Source organism: Pteropus vampyrus, unplaced genomic scaffold (assembly GCF_000151845.1).
Source record: "Pteropus vampyrus isolate Shadow unplaced genomic scaffold, Pvam_2.0 Scaffold1, whole genome shotgun sequence".
Taxonomy (NCBI): Eukaryota; Metazoa; Chordata; class Mammalia; order Chiroptera; family Pteropodidae; genus Pteropus; species Pteropus vampyrus.
In genome coordinates, this window is record NW_011888782.1 from 22,106,399 (window position 1) to 22,131,872 (window position 25,474).

Consider the following 25,474-nt stretch of genomic DNA (forward strand, 5'->3'; position numbering starts at 1 on the left):
ATGATCTGCTGTGAGAGAATTATAGATTATTTAGAACAGTGTTTGCCAAGTCATTCCACAGAACTCTAGTGATATGTTGATAGTCTATGACAACAAAGTAGATGCTAGAAACATTTAACATCTAACATTAAAAAACAAGGAAGAACACTATTAAGTACATCTGTGTAGTTAACATTACGATGCACTAATCTGTAAGGGAGGGTACAGGAAGTCTGTTGGAGATCTCTGTCCCAGCCTGTTGTTGTTGTTGTTGTTAGACATTACGATGCACTAATCTGTAAGGGAGGGTACAGGAAGTCTGTTGGAGATCTCTGTCCCAGCCTGTAGGGCGTGCCTCCCCCCCTTCCCCAGGCATGACATTCACATCCACCATTAGTGTATGTGCTGTCTGTCCAAGAATCACTGCTCTATGTTATGTACCTGTTCCTACCCAGGATCTTTTATGCAGTGCATATCGTACATTAATCATGGATCAAATTTTTATCATTCCTTACAGCAATGGTTTTGTCCGTGAGGCCATTTTTTATTGTCTGCTTTCATCCAAGCATGTATTATAGCTCATGCTGGCCTATTAGCTGATTATAGTGTTGAAAGTGTTTGGTGATTATATAAATTCAGGAACTGCTGATTCAGGAGAGTAGCTGGGCCACGGCCCTTCAGTGAGGTGCTGAGGCGGCAGTCCCTGAGCAGCACCTCCACGGGGTTCAAAGTTCTGTTCTGCGGATTAGGACTCATTTAACTATGCCCAGCATGCCTTGCACAAACTACAGGGTGAGCATCTCTTATGAAAACTGAGGCACCCACTAGGACTGTGGCCCAGAGGATGTCACCCACTACCTTATGGAAGGGAGCCAGTGGGACCAATGGTAGGTTAAAGGTTTGACTTAAAGAAGGTGAAGCATTTGTCTTTGTGTATGTGATGTTACCCAGGAGTTGCAGAGAACTTGCAACGAGAATTGCATTTGCTGGGAAATAATTACAGCTATGAACATTGACTTGGTGGTTACTACATGCTAGGCTCTGTGCTAAGCCATTTGCGTGTCTTATTTTACTTTTTAAGCACCTCCAAGAAACTATAAGTAGATATTATTATTATCCTCTTTTTATAGTTGGAAAACTGGGAGACACAAAGAGGTTAAGAAATTTTTTTGAGAAAATTAAGAGTTGAGCTGGCAGCAGTATTTAAGCCAGGTTATAGATAATTCTAAAGCTGTTAGTGGCCTTTGGGTTCTAGAATAATCTTGTGGACTTTAGGGTGGCTGGTGTTTAGTCAACTGTCAACTTGGGCCAAGGGAGGTAAATAGACACTTTCATGGACTTTCCTTTTTTTTTCTTTCCAGCGTGTGAAGATGGCTATAGGCTTGAAAACGAAACCTGTATGAGGTAGGCTCCATGTTCATTCATTTGATGGGTTTCTTATGAACCTCATTTGGAAATTATTACTAAATTGCCTCAGTTATTTCTTCTGAGATTTGAAACCGATTCTCGTTCTTTTTCTTTGTTGACTTGCAGTTGCCCATTTGGCCTTGGTGGTCTCAACTGCGGGAACCGTGAGTATGCAGAAGTCCCCAGCCCCTTTCCCTTCCACCCTCCTCAGTTCAAATTCACTGTCTTCTTAGCTCCTCTGCTTCGAGGTATGAGAAAAGCAAAGAGTGCTCTCCAGCGGGCTCCAGATCCCATAGGGGGGATATGCACATTCCTAAATAGCCCTGACTGTGGAGTGTTAATGTAATATAACAAATGTGAGATTTGAGGTGTGTCAGGGGGGAGGGGCCATGACCTCCCAAGTCCTTCTCTGAGAGAGGGACTTGGAGGTTTTGGTAGATTTTGACTGGCAGGCATGGAGGGAGAAGTCAGAGGGAATAATTTATAGGTCTTGGAGCAGCCAGGCCCTGGTAATCCAGGGACAGTGTGTAAGTAGGTGTGGCTGAGGCTGGAAAGAGAGGAAGGCAGAGAGCGGAGGACTAGGTTGGCAGAGTCTAGGGGACCAAACTGCTGGAGTGTTGGATGGCCAGTCTGAGAATTTAGACTCTAATCAATATCTATTGTGGAACTAGCAAGTCTTAGAACAGGAAGGTAGTTTGAACAAGAAAATCAATGTGGGCTGCAATGAGAAGCATAGAGTGGACAGAGGAGATCACGGGGAGCTAGAGACTTCTAGTATAGTCACGGCCAGAGCTCAGGGCTAGAGACAGACTCAGAGGCATCTGCTCCAAGCTGATGTTGATGCTCCCAGAAGTGCAGAATGTAGTAGGGTGGCAGTAACTGTGTGTATGGTGTTTACACCTAACACAGTTCTTTAAGGAAAGCAGTTGCAATTAGTTTAAGATCACTTTCACTGACATTTTCTTACACTGAGACCTGAGAAATTGAAAACACCTTCAAAATTATGAAAGATATTCTGGGATATAGGATGTAATGGGAATAATAACACTCAATGCTTCACTTAGGATAGTTTTGTGCCTTATTCTATAGATGAACCTGCCAACAGTCCATATTCTAAGTTTACTAAACTAAAAGTGTCCATGAATTTATTTATTATGTGTAAAAGTCCCCAGTTTCTATTCCCCAATGGTATACCTTACATTTTATTTCTTTAGTGGCATTTTCCTTGCTCACAAAGCTTTCTATTAGTAAGTTTCATTATTGGGCTTCCTTTGAACATGAATTAAAAAATAGATAAAATAATAAAATGAAACAAATTCAGTGCTAAGTACAAAACTGACATGAAGTTCTCAGTGTACTCAGCATTGAGCCACTGTCAGGCCAGAGTCTAGAGGTTTGGATTTGCATATCCACCCAGGATTACTGCCGACTTTGAGCATGAATTAGCAAGAGGTACAGATAGTCTAAGAGAAAGACTAGGGAAGCACTAGGAAAGACTAGAAGCAGATATATTTACAGTCATACAGAATAGAGAGAAAGGAGACCACTGAATTCATGTTTTTGTTTTTTTTTTAAAGTAGCAACCTGAGGCCACCGAATGGTGGAGTGAACAACTCTATCTTCTTTAGTAGTCCCTAAGGACACGTTGGTGTCATAAAAGCATTTAAGCACAGACATTCATTATGATGGACCCAAGTCATGACGTACAAAATCATTAGCCGTGTCACCGTGAACTGATTTTTACTTACAACACTTGTGACATCAAATATGTGGGGGGTGTTACTATCTAGGGTTAGTGTCAGACCTCACAGGTTAAGGGATCGGTCCCACAAGACTGCTCCTACCTCAGACACCAATATCAAGTCTGGACCTCCAGTACTTCTGACCAACCAGCTATAAATCAGGAGTTCCCATGACTCCCTCCTCAAATTCGGTAATTTGCTAGAACAGCTCACAGAACTCAGAAGGCACTTTACTTACTATATAAAGGATGCAGCTCAGGAATCGACAAGTGGAAGAGAGGCATAGGGCAAGTAGTGGGGCAGGAAGAGTTCTGAGCTTCCATGCCCTCTCTCGGCACAGCACACTCCCAGCGCCTTTATGTATTCACCAACTCAGAATTTCTCTGAATTCCATTGTTTAGGGTATTTGTAGAGGCCCCATTACATAGTATTGATTGATTAAATCATTAGCTATTGACCGTTGGAGGTGTGGGGGTGGGGCTCTCTAATCACGTGATTCGTTCTTCTGGCAACCAGCCCTCATCCTGCAGGTGTCACCTCATTAGCATAAACTCAAGTATGGTTGAAAGGGGCTTATTTTGAATAACAAAAGATGCTCCTCCCATCCCTATCTCTCTGAAATTCCAAGGGTTTTAGAAGCTCTTATGCAGGGGATGGGGGTGAAGATCTTATGTCACAGTATTACAAGTATACTCAGTTTTATAAGGTGAGGAAGTTATACTTTAGACTTTTTAAAAATTAAAAAGTAGTCAAAATTCCTTGTGTCAGTGCTCAAAACGGCAGGCTTCAGGTTTTGGAGATTTGGCTTATGTAAAACAGTCTGGATAGCAACTTATGTCCTTTTCTAAAAATCACAATTTAGACATGCCAAAGTCTCACCTGGTTTTGGGGACTTTATACCCTATGTTCAGGAAGATATCTGCTGTTAAAGGGGCTGGCGGGGGTACAGAATGGCCTTTGTCGACTTTCTAGTGTGAATCTCACTCCTCACTCAAAACCAGAACCAAAAGTGTGGAGTGGCTGGCACATAAGAATAGATCAAAGAAAGCCTAGGACTTTTAAATGTGGAAAAAGGAAGCTGAAGGGTCAAGCAAAACATTGGAAATATTTGAGATCTGTGCCCCTAATGCTGGCATACCAGAACTAAATGGTATATAGTCTTTTAGAAGAGATAGTTTTAGGGATCACAGTGTGATGGCACCATGAGCCTGCAAACCTTATCCTAAGACGTTAGCAATATTTATAAAAGAGACTTAGATAATATTAATAAAGAATAATTTAAATGAAGGAGATTACAATAGAGTTTTATCATATGTACAAGAAACTTGTTAGAATACAATCCCATCAGATGGTGAAGAAAGAGAGAGTGAGCAAGACAGGTGAGGAGTGTGGAGCTGTGGCAGCTCTCGGGGTACGCCAGGGAACAGGAGGGAAGAGATGCCATCTGCCAAGTCCTCCTGGGGCCTCTCAGCCCTGACAGGCCTTTTGTAGAATGAGCCAATACTTCAAACCTGCTGTAGTCAAATAGCTTTCGAAGCAGGTTTTACCAGAAAATGCTTTCTATTTCTCAATGAATGGAAGAGTGATCTATAGAGGGAAAATGGACACAGGGGAAGGTCCTATAAAGGGCTAGAGGAAAGGGGAATGGGCTGCAGGGCATTGTTCTAAGTGGCAGTTGGTGAGTTGTTTTTTTTTTTTTTAGAGCTCATTAAATACTGTATATATCTAGAAATGATACATCCTTACATCCATTGACTATTCTGTAAGTTCTTGTGTCTCCCCATTATGGGGGGGGGGGGCCTGGTAAGTAGCCAGGATTTCTCTCTGATCCTGAGACTTCTTTTTCCTCCCTTTTTATCCAAGTCATCATTGTTATGTCCAGCAGAGGGCACATTTCCGGCTCGCTCCTGGCCATCTTTTGTTGGTGACTTTTGTTAACTCTGTGATCATGTGTGAATATTACTTTATGATTTTGATATCTATATTAGTTTTAGTGTTGCCAAGCAATTAATAGTGACTGATAACAAATCATACCTGCCACCTGCCCCTTTCCCTGAAGTTCAGACCAGCCCTGGGTGTTGGTTAAGGAATCAGGAACACCTGAACTTCATCTCCGTCTATGGCAATGGCATCTGTGGCTTGTCGCTCAATATTTTGTGCCAAATAACAGGGTTCCGATCACTCACCACTGTCACCACCAAAGACGGTGAGTGCCTTCATGGGACTGTAGCTTAGGCTGGTTTGTTGTTGTTGTTGTTGTTGTTGTTGTTGTTGTTAGACGGCAAATGTTTCTTCTCTCTGCAGACTTCTTACAGCACACACACTACCCAAGGTCAATGAGATGGGAGCCCAGCTTTGTCCAGCTAAACCGTATCTTGAGATTCCCTCACTCATGCATTCCTGGGAATCATTCAACTCCACTATAGTCTGGGTTAGGCATCAACTACGACCCGTCTTTCTAAAAGTCTCTGTTCGCTTTCTACTTGTGTCCAGGTTGCACTCCTTATTCCTCACAGAGAATACCCTTCAAACTGGAGGGAGCAGGACAAGCCATTCTTTCATGTCCTTTAGTCCCTGAGGTAGTATGAGCCCAGCTGGACTCAAGTGTCCACCTGGCAGGGCCACCTACACCTGGGCAGCTCAGGCTGCACCTGTTTTATCACTGCTCTTCTTTTAATTTTCTATGTAAAAAAAAAAAAAAGTCTCTGTTTATACCCCAGATTTCAACAATTCTGTCTTATACCACTTGTCCAGTGGCCCCAGAATTCTCCTGCAAGCTTATCAGAAATGTCCCTCTCTTCCCCTTGGCCGCCCCTCCCTTTTCTTAGGTGTGTATATTCCCTTCTTTGCCCCAATTTTAGATTGGCTTCTCCTCACAGGTTTGTTATATCTCCCATGACATCTTGATTTGCTTCACCTTTTTTCTCTTTGTAAAATAAATTTTGGGTTGTTTTTTTTTTTATAACATAACACATGCCCATTGATTTTTATTTTTTAATCCAAGTTAATTAGAAAATAAATATAAATTAAGGGAACAAGAAAACTAAAACAAGCAGTTTCCTCGTCCATTAAACATCACTGTTAATATTCTGGTCTATATCCTTGCTACTGAGTGTGGTCTATAGCAGCGGTCCCCAACCATTTTGGTGCCAGGGACCAATGCTCCTATGAGAATCTAATGCCTCATGATCTGAGGTGGAGCTGAGGTGGTGATGCTAGTGCTGGGGAGCGGCTGCGAAAACAGATTAAGCTTTGCTTGTGGCCCACTGCTCACCTCCTGCTGTGCGGCCTGGTTCCTAACAGGGCACAGACTGGTACTGGTCCATGGCCCCGGGAGTTGGGGACCCTTGATCTATAGGACCAGCAGTATCAGCAGCCCCTAGGAGCTTGTTGAAAATGCTTAATTTCAGGCCTTTCCATTCCAAACCTACTGACTCAGATTCTAAATTTTAACAAGACCCCTAGATTGGTTAATATGTAGATTTGTATGCATTTTCAAATTTGAGAAGCTCTGGTATTATATTTCTATCCAATGGTATGTATATGTATATCTTTCTAATAGAAATTGGATCTCACAGAATATACTGTTTTGTAACTTGCTTTTAACCTAATAAACTATACAGTATTTTCATTTATATAAATTATAATGTCACTTTTTATACTCTGGAATTCTGCTCTGCGGATTACCATAATTTACTTAACCATTCTCCTCTTATTACTCTTTTAAAGTCTTTTTTTATATTCCCATCCTGTAAACCACTTTTTTATTTTATGTGTTATTGTCATTTTGTGATTATAGAACTCGCATAGTTTTCCTAGATTTCCCTTGTCTGGCCACAGATATTTTCATCCATCTCTGTTTCATATTCACAACCCTTTTGTAGCTCATCCTTTCCATGCACAGTTTCTGCATCTCTTCAGCGGAGAATCCTTCCCCAACAGCCTCCCAGCTTGGCCAGTGAGGAGTTAGAGCCTGTTTTCCCCCACGTATGCTCTTCTTCTAGTGAAGCCAGAACCTTTAACTTAAAGGTCTTCCTGCATTTTCTTCCTACCACAGCCCACAGTTCAGTGGCAAGTGTATAAAGTATCTTTTAACTGTGTTCACCCTATTGTTACATTGGGCTTAAAGAGATTTACACCAGCGGAAACACTGTGTGTTGGTAGGAGTCACCCATAGCAAACATCCAGGAAGACAGCACTAAGCTGCTGAGGAGGAAAAAGAAATAATTAATTATCCAGAAGTTAACAGGGAAGTCTCATTCAGCTAAATGCAAGCACCTCACTCAGTCTTGACTGGCCTCACTTCAGGTCAGAATGAGGAGGAAGTGGGGCTTGGGGAGAGAGAAATGCCGCTTCGTTTCCTGCTCTTGGGCATGGTCGTATACAGCCTGTACATGTGAGAAAGGCACCTTTTAAGAGGTACAGAGGGAAAAAAAATGCTGTAAACAGAGATTCTAAAGGAAAGATGATTCGAGAGGAATGGAAAGATTTAGAAGGCAAAATTCTAACCATACATCAGTAATGAGCTCAGTGAAGGGAAAAGTGGGAGAAGTGAATACATTTTAAAGTAAAACTAATATGGCCTCCTGGAAAGGTCTGTAATGAGTATGAGTTTTAAAGGAAGACAAATTGATTGGTACAATTCTGACACCAATTTCGAAGTGTGTGTTCTTTCCACACTGCCAAGTAGTTAACTCAGTTCTGAACCTATCTACCTGGAGATAGGGTTAGATCTCACAGGTTAAGGGCTCAGTACACAAGACTGAACCCTTGCCCACCCCCAACACACACACACACACACACACACACACACACACACACACACACACACACACACACACTTCATTTGCCAATTGCAAGTCCAAGTTGTCACCTGTGCTTCTGACCAAATGGCTATAGATTAGAGGTTCCCAGAAACTCTTCCTTGGATTCAATTAAGTTGCTAGATTAGCTCACAGATATCAGAGAAACATTTTATCTACTAGATTACCAGTTTATTATAAAAGGATATAACTCAGGAACAGCCATATAGAAGAGATGCACAGGGCATGGTGTGTGGGAAGGGACACAGAACTTAAACTCTCCCTTCATCTCCATGTGTCAACCGACCTGGAAGCTCTCCGAACCCTGCCCTTTTGGGTTTTTATGGAGGCTTCATTACACAGGCACAGTTGATTAAATCATTGGTCATTGGCAGTTGATTCAACCTTCAGCCCCTCTTCCACCCCAGAGGTCAGGATATGGGACTGAAAGTTCCAATCCTCTAATCACAAAGTTGGTTCCCTTGGCAACCAGCCCCCTCCCGTAGGTGCTTTCCAAAAGTCACCTCATTAATATGACAAAAGACCTTTATCACTCTCATCACTTCAGGAAATTCTAAGGGTTTTAAGAGCTCTGGCCTTGGAATTGGGACAAAGACCAAATATATATTTCTTATTATAAATTGCAGTATCACCGTTGGCTAAGGTTCTTCTTGAGTAAATAAGCCTAGCTAGGTAAGCAACAAAGAGAGTTTATTGGAAGGATCTTGGGATATGTCATGGAATTCCAGCCTCAGGAGTGGCAACAATTGGGGTTGTAGGGAACCGCAGCAGCTGGAGGTTGGGGGCCTTCTTCTCAGAGTACATGTTCCCACAACTCCGTCTTCATCTCTCATCTCTGCTCTTTGCTGTGTGTGTCTGTGCGTAGGCCTTCTCTCCTCCCAGATAACATGATGGACGTAGGCTTGCCAAACAGCTTTGAGTGCATATTACTGGTTCAGCCACTTTTAAAGAGAAGGTTCTAGTGCTCCTTCCCAAATTAAATTTCCTGGGAAGGTACTAGTTGATCCAGTTTGGATCCTGTGTTTGCTCCCAGACCAATCTGCTGTGGCCAGAGGATAACGTTCCGTGTATAAACACGACTGCCCCCACTGTTGCCTGCGCTGGGGAGTAAACAGGTCCCCAAAGAGTGTTGTCTAAGCAGTCAATCTGGTAGATTCTATCCAAGTAAGCATATAAGCAAGGACAAAATAGTTCATAGGGAAAGCTAAAGCCCGAAATGAGTTGGCTTATTGAAAATTGCCAACAGTGATGACAGCAATATCAACATATGATCAAACCACAAGAATAAAGAAAAGATAGGGGCATTGCTGAGGAAAACTGTGAAATGTCAACAAATGTCAAAGAGCAAGTAAGACTAAGATTTCCGAGTTTGTCATTCTGGAGAGTCTCCTCAAAGTGGAAAAGATAAGACAGACAAACGTAAGATGACCCTCATGGCCTTCTCTCTCACTTTAATAAATAAACTTTCAGAGCACCTGCGGAACGGATAAACATTGCAGCTGGTGTTGAATTGAATCCCATGCAGGTCTCCATCATCATGTGGCCTCATAATAAATCTAAAGTCAGTTCGTAACTTCCAAATATCATTTGTAGTTCATGAACTGACTTGACAGCAAATATGAGAAAAAAAGATCTGTGGATTATATTGTCCATAAGCTTATTATAAATTTCCAGCGATGTGGCTGCAAAAGAATATTAAACGTACTCTTTAAAAAATTATGTATTTGTACAAAATATACATGTATATGTTTATACCCACAATTTTTAGATTTCGAGGAGGTTGTGTGCCTCTGTGTGTGTGTGCGTGTGTGCGTGCGCGCATTTGAATAAAATTTGAGAAATACTGGAAAGCACAAAGAAGAAAGTTAAAAAGGTAGCCATAATTACCTGAGGCAGCACTGACTTCTGTTAGCGTTTCGGTGAATTCTCTTCCAGGCTCTTTTTCAGTGCTGATGTGTACAGAGGTCTCCTGGCTTTCAGTCCAGTGTCTTGCCTCTTCTGCATAATCTAAGCCAGTGTTACCCAAAGTCCAGTCTGCTGGCTGACAGCCTCACGATCCCCTCGAAACTTGCTAGAGATATAATTTTTCTTTTCGGCCCTAGCCCAGACCTACTGAATCAAATCTCTTGGGATGGGGCCAGTTATCTGTTTACATAAGCCCTCTGGGTGATTCAGATGCACAGGAAAGTTTGAGAAGCACTAGGCTATACCAGTGCTCCTCCAAGTGTGGTCTGTGAACTGTTAATGGATGTGACAAAATAATGCAAAAATTGGAAGTAAACACTTCGAAACATTTGTATTAATTTGACATGATGGCTATGACATCCAGGTATAGGATCTTTAAAAAAAAAATAGTTTTATGGTATTTTACAAAATCAGTTCACAGTTGACTCCTTAAAAAAAGGAGAAAAAGAAACTCATGATACTTGGTGCCTGTGGGGAAAGATGAGAGGAGCAAATGAGACTTTATTTTCTTTGTTTAAAAAGAATAGCCACAAGCAAAGAAAAGCAGGTCCTTGACCACAGATGGTTTGAGAAGCACTGGTCTATGCTATCTGTGTCTCTTTTAAGACAAAACTGCTTGTTTTCAACAGGAACCTGCCACAACTGCGACCACTTGCAAGGGTCACTTCTAAAACAAGTGCTTGCTTGTTTTGCTGGCAGTGAGATAACTTGAACGTGGTGTGGAAGGATAATCAGGAGCTAGACTTTGGTGTTTAGGAACAAAGGAGGCCACTGTAGGTTGATTGGTTGGTTTGTTGGTTGGTTGGTTGGTTTAAAGCAAGGAAATGGCATGAACAGATCTGGTTTTTGAGATGAGCGAACAAGACTGGGTGCAGGAAGATGAGTTGGGAGAACTGCAGTTGTCTGGTCAAGAGTTGACAGAGTGGTGTTGATGGAGATGAGAAAAGTTGACAAATTCAAGATTTGTCTTTTGTCCTCACTTTTGTTAAAAGTTAAGCTTGAATACATTATCAGGATGTGAGAAAAAAAATTACCTTATTCTATGGTTTGGCTTTGCTTCCTATGTATCTTAATACTCATGGTTTTCAAGATAATCAGATTTCTGTGCTGTTTATTCAAATAAAGGATAGGTGAATGGTTGCATAGCGCGTGTTTGCTTTTATCTCATAGTCTGCTCACTGCCAGCTCCGTGCATTATCCTTTGACTTTTCCTGAATACCACAGTTCCATCTTAATTTATTATAGAAAATCCTGGACCTTATAACCTGAGAAGACAATTTTATTTTATTTCCACAACTTAAAAAAAAAATCAATTTTAATATTTAATAAACTTTATTGAAAATATGATTTTTCCTGGAATACACAGGCATAAAACTAATCAATTAAAATTTTAATATTGTTTATTTTATGTGATATGCACCTGCTTATATGACTGCTAATTTTTGGTAATTAAATTCAGTTTGTATGTATTTAGGAGACTACTCAGTGCCTAGCATGGTTTATGCAGTGATTCCCAGACTCTGGTCTTAACTGACCAGTAATATTTTTTATAAAACTGGGGAGTCTAACCTAGAGTCACCTTTTTATTTTATCAAGTAAGAACCAAAAACCAAATCAAGAATTTTTATATTTACTATCATCATCAATTCAAAAATCTAACAAAACCAAAGAGTGGGAAGTAGCCAATAAAAAATTCTGTTTTCTCCATTGGTTTTTTTTAAAACCAACTTTACCGGAGGCATAATTTACATAATAAAATGCACATATTAAGTTAGGAAAAAGTAGGAAAGACAGAGTCTTAGAAGATAGGACAATGATTATTAGAACCTAATAGATTTCATTTTTGAAAAATTCACACATCTCCTTTATTTTTCTCTTTTTGTGGTGGATTGGTGAAAATGTCATCAGGGCTGGTCTGCAAGCATAATTGGGAGCCTCCATTCTAGGAGTGGCTGAGAAAGAGGAAACAGTATTGGGGAGGAAAAATAATTTTCCCTCTACCTTTCTACATTCTTGGCTGAGCCCTCCACACCCCCCCCCACACCCCACACCCCCCACATACCACTGTAGTAAGATATATTAACAGGAGAAAAAAAATTACATACGTGTACACATGGGAATCCAACAAAATGAGATTCGAAAGGCAGCCAGATGATTGAGGCTAATACCCTCCTGAGCTAGAGGTCTGGGGCTTCGGAGTGGGGGAGATAATTCATGGGAGAGTGCCAAGAGGAAGTGTTTGGTAAACAATGGCTCCCCTTCCATGTAGTAGGTTAGTCTCTCAGGTGAAAACGTTATCTCCGATATCTCCGGTAATACCTCCGTTCCTAGTACAGGTACAGGCTGCCTTTCTAATGTAAATCTTCCTTACAAAAGAGTAACTGATACTCAGTTTTCAGAGCATCTTTTGTATCTGCAGTTTCTCAAAAATGATAAATATGCCTAAGAAGCATATTTTGGGATGGCAAATTCTGCTACCCTCCGACAGAGAAAATGTAGAGCTAATCCTGAGAAGCTCTCACTGGGGGCCCAGGGAGTGAAAGGTGAGGTCACCAGCTGAGGCTCACTGGTAGCTGTAAGGTGGGAAGGAGAATCATTCTTTTGTATTCATTTATTCATTCATTACCTCTTACCGAACCTCTCTCTCTCTCTTTTTTTTTTAAATATGTTTAGCCTATCAGCTGATCACTGTGGTGATTGCAGCAGCAGGAGGTGGGCTTCTGCTTATACTGGGCACAGCGCTGATTGTTACCTGTTGCCGGTGAGTGATGGAGTCCACAGTCTAATTCTGTTTCTTTGCCTGTGCTATGCGAGGGCCAATTCTTACGCTTAAAGAATGTGTGGGGGTGGTTTACAGTAGTAAATCATAATGTATGACTGAACCATTAAAAAGGGGGAAAGGAAAATTCATGGTAGGTAGTACCATGAGAGGCAAGACAAAGATAGCAAATGGGACAATTTTCTTTACTAAAAAGGAATGTCTAAAAGCAACAAAAAAGAGATTGGACTGCATCAGAATTAAAAACTTCTTTGCTATGTAGGGGAGGAATTTTTTTTCTCTACCCATCTAGGTTCTTTGGTGGTTTAATAATCAAATTAACAGACAGATTAATGGGAGAAAAACAAATTTTAATTACATACATATGGGGATAGGACATAAAAATATGAGAACCACAGGCAGTCAGGCAATTGAGGCTTATATGCCATCTTGAGCTAAGGGGAAGTGGGTAGGGGTCTAGGAATTCAAAGGGGAAGAAGACAATTCACAGGAAGATGGGAAGAGCAAATATTTTGGCAAACAAATGTTTGCCATGCCATGCAATAACAATGGGACACGGAGAGGAATTTGATCTTCAGGCCAAGCTGAGCTCCCCCACAGCTTACCAGACCTAGTTACACTCTTTGTAGTTATCTCTGGTAATAACTCTCTTCCTGGACCAAGCCCTGAATCTAAATTCTTTGAGGCTGTTAAGGGGGAGGTGAAAAAGCTTTTCCTGAGTCTTTTGGGCCTTATTGTTTTCAGCTCAAAATACTCCCCGTGCCAAAGTGGCACATTCTGGGGAAATTTGTTCTGAACCCCTTCAGCTTCAAAGATCACTATCAAGAAAGTGAAACTATAACCCAGAGAATGGGGGAAAGTAATTGCAAATCATATGTCTAATAAGGGACTGGTATCTAGAACATATAAAGAATTCTTACGACTCAATAATAAAAAGGCAACCCGATTTGAAAATGGGCAAAGAACTTGAATAGACAGTTCTCCAAAGAAGATACACAGATGGCCAGTAGGCACGTGAAAGGATGTTCAACATCATTAGCCATCAGGGAAATGCAATCAAAACCGTCATGAGATACCATTTGACACTCACTAGGATGGCTATTGAGAAAAAAACACAGGAAATCACAAGTGTTGGTATGAGGATGTGGGAAAATTAGAACGCTAACACACTGCTGTGGAAATGTAAAATGATACAGCCACTTTGAAAATATCTGGCAGTTCCTCAGAGAGTTAAACACCGTTTCATTTTGACCTAGCACTTCCACTCTTAGGTATATACCAAGAGAAATGGAAACTTATGTCCACACAGAAACGTGTACATGAATGTTCGTAATAGCCAAGAGATGAAAATATCCCCAATATCCATCAACTGATGAATCAATAAACAAAATGTTATATATATATCCACACAATGGAATATTATTGATGCATGCTATAATGTGCATGAACCTTGAAAATATTATACTAAGTATAATAAGCCAGTCACAAAAGACCACCTATTATATGATTCTATTTATATGAAATGTCTCAAATAGGCAAATTTAATAGAGACAGAAAGTAGATGAGTGGTTGCCTAGGACTGGATGGGCAGTGGGGAGAATTGGCAAGTAATGGCTAAGGAGTATGGGATTTCTTTTGAGAGTGATGAAACTTTTCTACAATTTATTGCGATGAAGGTTACACAACACTGAATATACTAAAAGCCACTGAGTGTACACTTTAAATGGGCAAATTAAGAAACAAACAAAGATGAAAGGGGTTACCTGAAATATCTGAGCAGCAGAGAAGTTGTAACAGGCACGTGGAATGGGCAGATACTTGGCAGTATGCCTGGCCCTGAGTTTCCTGGAAGCCAGTGAGACTGGGTTTCTACTGGAAAAGGAAGGGAGAGGATGGAGCTGGTCCTCCTTCTCTGTGATGATCTATTCAGATAAGAGAATATTATGACCTTTGATTTAGATGAAAATAAATGGCAGGAATTATTCTGACATAACAGATGGAGGAAACCTACCAAAATAGCAGGTTATCTGTTTTGATTGACATGAAAGACATTTTAAGATATTCTCTAATCTCCGGGAAGGCCACATAGAGCAAGTTGCCCTAACTGCCCATGCAGGCCTCATGGTACAGCCTTTGCCTGTCATTTACAAAATTGCTAATAAATGATCAAAGATAAAGTATGTGAGTGGAAATAAAATTCTGAGTATGAGACTAGGAGCTGGAGAGATAAAACTGGAGTGCTCAAGGGGACAGAAGCCTCATTTTTGTTAAGTGTCCTGTACCAGGTAGTGTAGCCATTCGGGGAAAAAGCCTGTGAGTATTGGTCACTGGGAAGGGAAGGTAGTTGTGAACGAGTAAGTCATTGTTTGAGACTGGATGCCTCACCCTCAAGGGGCAACGCAATGGCACGCCTGTTCTGAACTTGGTAGAAGGGATAATGCCTAAGTCACATGGTTTTATGACCCTGAGTTAGTCATTTTATGCTCTCCCTAGAATGTTTACTTATAGGAAAATTAGGTAGATGGAAGAAACTTAAGATTATCTTACCTAGTTAGGGCAAATATAACTTCAAGTACCTGATACTAGGCCCACTAAATGGGTACATAACACGTATGCCAACTTCCAGTCAGCGAACTCTCACAAGTAGGGAACTTGTCCCAGGGTTTCCCTGACCCACATAAATGAGAATATATATATAGGTTATAAGCAGGTAGGCTTTTTTTTTTTGCAAACAAAATATCCTGTTTGTATGGTTTGTGAAGTAGCTTCATGTGGTAAAAGAGCACTAGTCAGGGAGTTGGGAGGCGTGAATTCTATTCCCAGCTTTTATAGTAGCAAAATGTGGCCTAGGGAAAAAAATCACATCTCTTCTCAAAGCCAGAGTGGCCCTATCCTTAAAGCTCCTGTTTTAGTAAATCTAGGGTCTACTTTAAATGGGCAAATTAAGAAACAAACAAAGAGATCTAGGATGCCCATGTAAATTATGATGCTCAAGCTGATTTGGAACCCCTGGACTAAAGGCCTGAAGGCCTTTCATTTATGACTCTGAGTTCCATGGCTGCTCCTAAGATGCAGTGATCTCTGTCCCCCAGAAGAGTCTAAGTCAGCTCCACTGCAGCTGTCTTTGAGAAGTCTGCCCCTGGGAACCTGGACCTCTTGGGTCGGGAGATTTTTTTCATCTTTTCTTGCATCTAATTACATTTTTACTTGTTTGGGGCAAATGCTAAAAACAACAATGATATTCCGCAGTGGGCAGTTACAAAGAAATATACTAGTAGCTTTAGGTCTAATTCTTGTAAAAGACTAAATGGTGCTTTTGCAGATATCATTTCTTTATAGAACTTATTCATTTATCATTCATTCATTCATTCATTTATTTATTTATTTTTAGGTGAGGCAATCCTTGGTTGACCTCACAGATTGCGAGGAGCTTGTCAGCTTGCAATCTCTTATTTATTTTTATTTTTTTTATTTTTTACACCTACAGCACCTTGTCTTCCTAGGTGGTCTCCCATCCAAGTACTAACCAGGCCCGACCCTGCTTAGCTTCTGAGATCAGACGGGATCAGGCTTGTTCAGGGTGGCATGGCCGTAGACTAGAACTTACTCATTTAAATTTTCAAATATTTTTTACTCCACAGGAAGAATAAAAATGACATAAGCAAACTCATCTTCAAAAGTGGAGATTTCCAAATGTCCCCATACGCTGAATACCCCAAGAACCCTCGCTCACAAGAATGGGGCCGAGAAGCTATTGAAATGCATGAGAATGGAAGTACCAAAAACCTCCTCCAGATGACGGATGTGTATTACTCGGTGTGTAGTCCTATGTCCAAGATGACTTTAGACTCCAGTTTCCTCTGAGAATTAAAGAGATTCTGTTTTATGGTAGTAAAAGTACTATAGCTAGTTAAGGGTTAAAGAGAATGATGGCTTAAACTTCTTATTCACATAGTTTAATATTCAATTCACTTATGACCTATGTTCATGGTGTTTATTCATTTTGACACATATAGAGGCTACTTCCACAGAGCACATTACTTTCATGGGGTTGTAGCGATAACCCTCTTGTTACTGAATTTGCTTTTAAGTTACAGGATGGGAAACTGAAAGCCAGAGAAAGAATTTAGTAATACTTAGCCTTTGGCCCTTTCATTTTTGTCTCGTTTGCCATGCTTTACCTCATGTGATTGAATAGCTGAAGCTGAGGGATTGGAGAAAGGTATAAAGAGAATAATAATTCAATGTCATCCTCGACCAGCCCTCCTCAGAGGCTTAGAAGCTTATCTACTCAGTAGGTCTTTAATAATTTTCTGTGTCTGGCCCTGGACTGTGTCACTGGGAAAGATGGAAGCCTCCCTTGAACCCTTGCTTCTTCTGCCCCACATTGAATAATCCTTATCATACTCCTGCCCACTGCTCAGTTCATTTCACATTATACTATGTCAGCCGTAAAGCAAACACATATGGGATATCCGAGAGGAAAAATAAATAGATGTCAGGTGTCTTCTCATGCCATGTGGGGCTGTTTGAACTATAGCAATAAACATGAAACCTTGCCCCTTATGGACTTAATAGTGCTAGGCAATCATGTGACAGAAGCCACAAGCACTCTGGTTGCTATGGGGATTAACCATGAGGGTTCAGACTTTGGATAGGAGGGGCGAGTTTGTTCATGCTAAGAATGCTCTTGTTTTTATGAACTCTGAAAAATTTGAACCTAAAGAACAAGAAGATGTAGAGAACACAACTTAGCTCTAGTTTAAATGTTTCCATTGATATTTTTGCATAAGGGATTTGTTTTGTTCTCTGTCAGGAAAGCCCTTTTACTCTAATAACTGAAGCTATAACTCAGCAGGTATCTTACCCAGGAGTGACTGCGCACTCACACCCTTTGCTAGGATCTCCTCAACCCCAGCATGGCATGACAGCATAGCAACAAGACAGGCCTGTAGAAACGCTGTGTGTTTCCATGGCATTAGCTAAAGAGTTGCCTTAAATAGATATAGTCAAGAACTTAAATGAACCCCATCTTCATTTCAAAAATAGGCTGAGTGTTCTGTAGAAGCAGAGCCTAAGCTCATGGCATGAAGCTGTCAACTGAGTGAGAGCACTGACCCTCACACAGTGGTCTAGGTATACATAGGGCTTTTCTAGGATTTGCATTTATTCAATGCAGTGTCTAGTGTTCTATTTCCATCAAGCAAGTATTTTCCCTTGGCGGTCCTGGATGAGGGCCTCCTCAAAGTAGCCATGTCATTCCTGGGGGGCTTCTTCTGCATATCAGTTAGATAGTAACAACTCAGTAGGCAGGGACCGAGGCAGAGACACCTGAGAGTTGCTGCTGGCCTCTTGCTTTGTGGTCCTAACTGCACCTCCAACAGGGGATTGTATGCCCTTTCGAAGGTCGGTCCCCCATTCATGGCCGGGACAGTCGAGTTCAGCTAAATGCCAAAGAGGATTTAAAGCTGTCGTGCTCTACACAGAAAGATACTTTTTTAAAAGATCAAACTAATAACCGGATAATAATTAAAATTTGATTATAAGCAAGATAATAATTAACTGAGTCTTTTCTTATGTTGGTCTAAAATCACTGGGCTGCCCTTGACTGATGTTTTTTTTTAAATCCTCTTTTACAATATGGACACGGGTATCCCAGGTTCCATAAAGAGACAACTTAGAGGTCCTGACTTCTCTCTCAGATCTCATTCTTCTGTGTATGGCTGCTTCCATCTTAGATTTATTAAAATGTAGCATTCTTTTTCTAAAAAGAACTGTTACATTTAAGCACATGAATAATAAGCTGACTTTTTTACTCTTCTCTCTGGCCACCAGCCCACAAGTGTAAGGAATCCTGAACTTGAACGAAATGGACTCTACCCGGCCTACACTGGATTGCCGGGATCACGGCATTCTTGCATTTTCCCAGGACAGTATAATCCATCTTTCATCAGTGATGAGAGCAGGAGAAGAGACTACTTTTAAGTGAGAAGAGAGAAGGGCCCATTGCTCCAAGCTGGTGGCCCCCAGGACGTCTGTTGCTCAGAGAACTGCACCAGGGGAGCACCGTGCAGGACTTTTGGAGCCACACTGGTGTGGCAGGCAGAAAGTGGGACAGGCGAGAGGGGCGTGACCACAGTGGAAGGGGACAGATGGCACCTGTGGACGTGGCACTGCAGGCTGCTCGTTTGTTACTGTGAACGTGATCATGGGCCAGTACCAGGAGCATCTCTCTGAGTGACTGCAACTTGGCTGCTGGCTCCAGGGATGATGTCAGCAAGGGCAGATCATTAGGCACCATCGCAAGGACCCAGTTTTTCCTTAGTTTGCACTTTAGTAAGTTGGATCAGGAGGTCTGCTTTTGAATTTTTTTCAAGACTATTCCAGAAAGGCCTCTTTTCCTCAGACACATCTACAGGCCTCCATTTGGTTATTAATTTACAGCCAAACACTGGCTTTTTAGTTGTTTTCCTGCCCGGTATCCATGTGTTAAACAATAGATGATGGTGATGAACTTACCACTAAGGTTTGGAGATGCTGTAGATTAATGTACAATATTTAATGTTTCTAGGTCTTCTTGTGCTTCGGTTTCCAAGCCAGCCCCCCAAAACGAGGAATTGAAATTTGTGAAGCACAGTGCACAACTCCAGTTTGTTTTCTCAGTCAAGGTGACACGTTGATTTAAGGTTTTTTCCCTTTGCTAAATCTCACTTTTTAAAATATGTCTGGGCAAAACAACTTCCATTTGGTTTTAGTTTAAGTATCCAGTTGCCCCGTAGTGATGTCCAGCAAGCAGCAACGGGCACTTGTGCCTGGCGAAGGCCCCTGGAGCTAGAGTTACAGAGCTGCAGGCAGTAGGGCATAGCATGGTGCCAGGGACGCTGACCTTCATCTTTGAGGCCAGCCGTGCTACATATAGAATAGAAATGGAAAGATAAATGCAGAGTGGGTCCAAGCTGGTATTTCACCACTAAAAGAAGAGCAGCTGACGTAGTCCCTACAGCTGAATGTGGTTGGAGGAATGGGCTGAATCATAGGCAAGTTCCGTTTCCTGAAACACCAGTTCTTTGGGACGCTGTGTGGATTCCTGTGGAAGAGTAAGGAGCTGGGATGGAGCCACATGTAAGTCTACTTACCTTCTAGCGCTGCATCTTTGCTCGAATCGCCGATCTCATCCACGAACTCGGTGTAAACTTTCAACCAACTGCTCAAGCTATTTATTCACTGAAGAAGTAACTTATTTTCCCTGTTCCAGTAATTTGTACCTCTTTATACTACTACATAGTTCCCTCTAGAAACGCGGTTCTAATTCAAGTCAGCATCGGAGGACTTCTGGCCAGGTAGGGAGTTGAAAGTTTGCCTTTGGGAGGAAAATTCCATATGTCTTATTTATTATGGCTATGACATGGGTCCTGCAAAGGGGCACATCCAGTGCTCAGTGTCTTTCACTGCTCCTTGTGGAACTATGATTATCCTCATCATCTGCTTTTGAAACATCCTAGTTTTGGATGAAGTGAAGAGACCACAGAGGTCAAAGAATTGTTCCCACCCCGAAGCTTAGAGCTCGATGGCACCCACATTTTTGAAAATGGGGTAACCTTTGGGGACAATTCTGTCCTGGGCATGGTTGTTTCTTCAGAGTTCTCTACTCTCTTCAGAATGTATCTAATCCTTATTCTTCTGTAATCCTTGTCTCAACAGTTTTAAGTGCAGACTCCTGTGCCCCGTGGTCTCCACAGGTCATCAGCACCCTGCTGCAGCAGGAACACTAGTCAAATGTGAGGCCTCTTAGAGTTAAGTTGCACTCATCTCATGACGTAGATTTTAAAAGAATTCTGTTTTTGTCAATGGATGCCCATTTAAAATTTCAGAGTGTCACCTTTTTGAAATCTTGGGTCTTGCATCTCTCTGTTGAACCCAACAGCCCTTTTTGCCTCGTGGCCTCACATCTAACTGGAGAGTTCTGAGCTCCTGCACTCAGCTCACCTGAGCCATCAGACTTGATCCCTCCTGAGGTGGCCTAGCTTCCCGGCTCTCCATCGGATTTTTGCCCATCCCCAGGACCCAGAGCTACGGTGGGGGGGTTACTCCTAGGTATACACGTCGGCCACCCTCAGCTGACATCACAGTTGACAAATCATCTCCTATATCTGGGCCAGAAGCTCCACAAAATGAAGTGTTCTCTCTCAAAAGCATTCTTGAGAAGAATCCCAAAGTCCAGGAAGGAATGTCCTGTGAGTTCCAAGAATGCTTTCCTGTGAATGGGTTTTGTGCATATGAAGTGGATTAAGAATATTGTTTTTCTTTACTGTGAAAAAAGCAAGCACTCTGCAATTTCTAGGAGGCATGTGGGGGTGGGGAAAGTGCATCTCAAGAGCATGAAAGTCTTAAGAAGGCATGAAAACAGTGTGACTTTTAGCCAGCACCATCTGCCCACCCTGGGTGAGGAAGGGAGAGACTGGCTTCCCTCCTTCTTGGGGATGGGACCTCCAGAGGGAACACCTGATAGGGCAGCGGCAGCCTCTGGACTGAAAGGGCCGACTGGATGCACCCCTCGTAGCAGAAGCTCTTAGCTCTGGGGCAGGTGCTCACTGTCAACCCCCACACCTGGAGTGTGTAATTCATGCACACAGAAATGCTGTGGTCCTGTGTCGGGCCCCACAGCTGCGGGGAGGTGGGAGGAAGGGAAATGTGACACTTAACTGCCCATGAGATGCTTAAACTTCTGTAGGGAACAGTGGGGCCGAAGGAAACTACCTGTCCCACAGCAAGGTGATTCTCAGAGTGGGGCGCTGCTTGCCTGCTGGCCCCCCAGCATCTGTGGGTTTTGTTTAAGCTCTTATAAGGTCTTATTTCTCCTGTCTTTTCCTCTTTGCCCTGTGAGCCAGCCCAGGGTGTTAGAGATGAAATGGAAGCCTGAATAGTTAAAACTAGCATCCCTGGTGTTCCCACCATGGCCAGGCTCTGAGCAAGGTACTTGGCCTCACCACACCCTTATGAGGTGGGCATGAGAATGCCCATTTTTTGCATAGATATAGGAACCTTCAAAGAAGAGAAATATGTTGCCTCGGAGAGCCTAGATTCAAACTCTTCTGCTAGGCTTAATCTCCCCACTGTACCTCCCTGCCTCACCTTCCTGGCAATACTTCATCATCCAGTGCACTTTACATGTCAAAGAGAACATGAGAATGAGCTTAAAGTTTTAAGATTAAAAAAAAAAAAAAAAACCCTTAATATGATTAAGCAGTAACTAAAGTACAAAAAACGTTGAATCCCTTTTTAAAAAAGTCTTTTTGGGTTTGTCGTTACATATATTTCTTGGGCACTTGTGGTCACCATTAAGAAAATAGTGTCTGGCTCGTGCTTAGCAAGAAGCATATTGGTACGTGACTTAGGATGTAGGAAGTGTAAGGTGATGACCTGGGGTTTTGACAAACACAACTATTTGAGGGCCACTTCGCTTTTTTCCTCATAATAAGGCCATGGCTCCCACATATTGGAAGCATATTTTTGTGAGTGTTCTCAAAGATGGAAACATTTTCAGTTGAATGTCTTAAATGCTGACAAATCTTCCTCCTTTGACAAAAGTTTATTTTCAGAAGCAGCTAAGTCATTTAGAGCCAAAATTGCTGAGTGGATAGAGTAATCAAGCTGACGGATAGCATTTGAAGTCAAAACCTAAGATGTGATTATTAAGTTCTTGAAGAGATAACTGTTAAAGTAGGCCTAAAAGGGAGGGCAGCATCTTTGCAATACAAGACTGGATAGCTGCCCAAGAAAACGTCTTTGAAGGATGATATTTATTCAGATGTTAAAGTTCCAGAGAAGACACAGCAGGGTCATCCCTAGCATATGGCCTTTGGGGGCCTCTATTAAGCCACATTGCCCACTGGTGAAGTGCCTGGGTACCCTGTAGCCCTTGAACTTTGCCCAGAGAAGCTAGAATTGTATATAGTCCAGTTGCTCCTGGCTTCGTTTAACCTAACACACCCAGAACTTGGGTTTGACCCAGAGTTCTCAAATCCTTACACTGATTTCAAAAGTAGAGCACTTCTTTGGAGAGAGGGAGAATTTCAGCATTTCGCATCTTATTTTAAACTACCCTTAATACCAGAGATATTTTTTCTATATGAAAACTTTTGTGGGATTAGAAAGGGATATTCTATTTCCTTCTTTTTGACAGAGCATCATTCTGGGGTTCTTATATGCGTTTTGGGAAACATGGTTTTGTAGATTTGGTGTTTGAGTACAGTATGTGTTCTTCTTTCTTTCTCTTTTCATGAATCCCCATAAAAGGAAACTGGTTAAAATACTAGGAACATGAAAGAATTAAATTTCAGTTAATTTGTTGTGCAAAAGTATCTTTTCAGTAGTGTTATAATCCATCTTATTTAATGTAAACTGCTCACAGGAAAACCTGTGAAACCAGAGGGGACAATGTAGGTCTGAAAAGAGGCAGCTCTTAGCTGGCTCTGTCCCCTTGCCATTTTTAAAGAGGACATATTAGATTCTGGTTCTATCATTGTTTTTTGAATGCACCTAATGCACTTCAGGTGCAGAGTCATTGAATAGGAAGGTTGGGACCACCCAGGGATGGGATGGGATCGGTCTACCTGGGAAACTAACCCAACTCACTTATCGTTATGTATTACTTTGGCCTGTTTCTTTTTTTAAAAAAAGATCTTTCATCATAGGTTGCTGTGAGTTTTCTTAATGTTTATGTTGCTGGATTTATGGTTAAATGGAGCATGTAGCTGGAATATGGACTTTTTGAGTTTTCATGTCCTGGATTTCTCTTTGCAAACCTTTAAACCTTAGCCCCTGATTGATTGTGTTAAACCCATTATGAGAATGTTATTTAAAGTTGTATTATAATTGCAATCTACACTAATTATTCAGTACTGTAGCAGCAAAGTATTATTTGTAAGAATTTGGTTATTTTTATACTTATATCCACTATAAGTCTGGCGTTCTAGTCAGTAAAATGATGCAATAAAATAAATATCATTTTCATTGTGTGTTTTTCTCATTAAAAAACATGCAAACCAGAGCACAGCAAGTTGTTTTTCATGAGAGCATCACTTAAACCATGGCACTCTTTGCAAAAAATCTTGTACAGTGAACTCTTACATGGCAAATGAAGGGACTGAGTCATTTCTGTATCCTCAGTGCCCAGGAAATATACTTTTGATGATGGATGGATGGACAGACAGATCGAGCTAAATGATAAAAAGTCTGATTTAGGTATAAAGCCTGCCTTTGTTTACTTTTCTTTATGTGGTTTGAGAGTGTAAGTAACTCATTCAGACTGAAAATTTTGTCCTGAATGCCTACCACTCCATGCCAACTCTTTACGTCTTGGAGGAGAAGGGAAAGTAAGCACATCTGTGCTCTGTGGTGGAGAGAACTGGCAGGATTTGAAGACGGTGGGCCATTGGGCCTCACACTTACAGTGGCCGATGAATGTGGCTGTCTGACTAGAGATATATTAATCAGTCTTTCGTGGCAAGGGTGAATGAGCCTCTCAGATTCTGCCAGCTTTATGACAGAAACGTTGGCATTGGAGAGGCCAACAGTGGCTGCATGGAGCATAAAAGTGATCTTTTGGCAGATTAGATCAGAATTGTAGCCCATCAAACATCTCTTTGTGGAGATGCCCAGCAGCACTCCCCTCTCCTGACCCAGCCCTTCCCGCTGAGCCTGCCCAGCCCACCAGTTAGCCCCTCACTGAGATCTTAACAGAAACCCAGGTACTGACACCTTTATTTTTCTGCCCAGCTCAGCCAGACATTATAAACGTCACAAAGAGATGCCAGAAATAAAGATATTTGTGTTGATTTTTATTGACCTCATAAAAACTTATAGCACTATCTGAAGGCCTAGGGTCTGATAGCTGGTACAAGACACTCTAACAATTTCATGGCTGTTTTTCCCAGATTGCAATGTCAGGCCTCAGAGTGTGCTCAGCTCTCTGAGCCTCAGTATCCTGATGGGTGAAGTGGGAATGGTTATTGCCTCCCGAAGTTGTAGTGAGGATTAAAGGGGAGAATTCGTATGAAAATATACTATAAACTACAAAGAAACAACACACATTGGTTCTCTTCAATAGGGCCCTCCTGGCACCAAAAGCAAAACAATTGCAGGATTAATATGTCATTGAAGTGCTGATTCACTAGTAACTGGCCCTGAATACCTTGGACTTGATTCAACTTCTTCGAAATTGATGGCATGTGGTGATGGAAGGCAGAATTATCAGCAGTAGGTATTCTGGACACAATAGGGAAAATAATATGTCAAAAATGACCTTTAGCCTAAGAGGAGGTATATTCAAGATGTTTGAAGAGGGTGGCTGTAGAAGAAATATATAAGGAAACCTCTCCAAATGAAGTGGATGTGCTCCAGCACCACCCTTCCTTGTGCTCAGCTTCCGTACTGAAGGTAGAACTAGCACAGATGGAGAAGAGACATGTTTCAGGACATTACAGAGGAGGCCTTTTGTTTTAAAAATGGTAAATACAAATTAAAACAACACTAGAGTATATAAAATATAGAATCACAGAATCTCAGGTGTGGAAGAGCTCTTAGTCATCATTTATTCCAACCATCCTTATAAAGTGCTTAGGTTAGATTCCCTCATCCGAGTAGATGTCCGAGAAACAGGGAGCTTATTTGCTCTGAGGAAGTCCCCTGCATATCTCAATAACTCCAACTACTAGAATGTCTTTTCCTGCTTTCAACCCAGTTATTTTCCCCTTGTTGGATGAGAGTCCTTTTGATAG

General features: G+C 41.6%; 1 protein-coding gene and 1 non-coding gene across 2 annotated transcripts in view; one reads left to right on the forward strand and one right to left on the reverse strand.

The window, feature by feature from the left end:
• HEG1 (heart development protein with EGF like domains 1) overlaps positions 1 to 23,708 on the forward strand; it is a 57,871-nt gene extending 34,163 nt beyond the window's left edge. Inside the window, exons 13-17 of the mRNA XM_023519948.1 lie at positions 1,341 to 1,383; positions 1,513 to 1,550; positions 12,590 to 12,677; positions 16,337 to 16,511; positions 18,531 to 23,708. Coding sequence (XP_023375716.1) covers positions 1,341 to 1,383; positions 1,513 to 1,550; positions 12,590 to 12,677; positions 16,337 to 16,511; positions 18,531 to 18,680 — 494 coding nt within the window. The 3' untranslated portion in view covers positions 18,681 to 23,708. The remainder of the gene's footprint in view (positions 1 to 1,340; positions 1,384 to 1,512; positions 1,551 to 12,589; positions 12,678 to 16,336; positions 16,512 to 18,530) is intronic.
• LOC111736641 lies at positions 16,174 to 16,292 on the reverse strand. Its single transcript, XR_002779226.1, has one exon. It is a non-coding gene; the product is annotated as a 5S ribosomal RNA (ribosomal RNA).
• Positions 23,709 to 25,474: the final 1,766 nt, after the last annotated feature.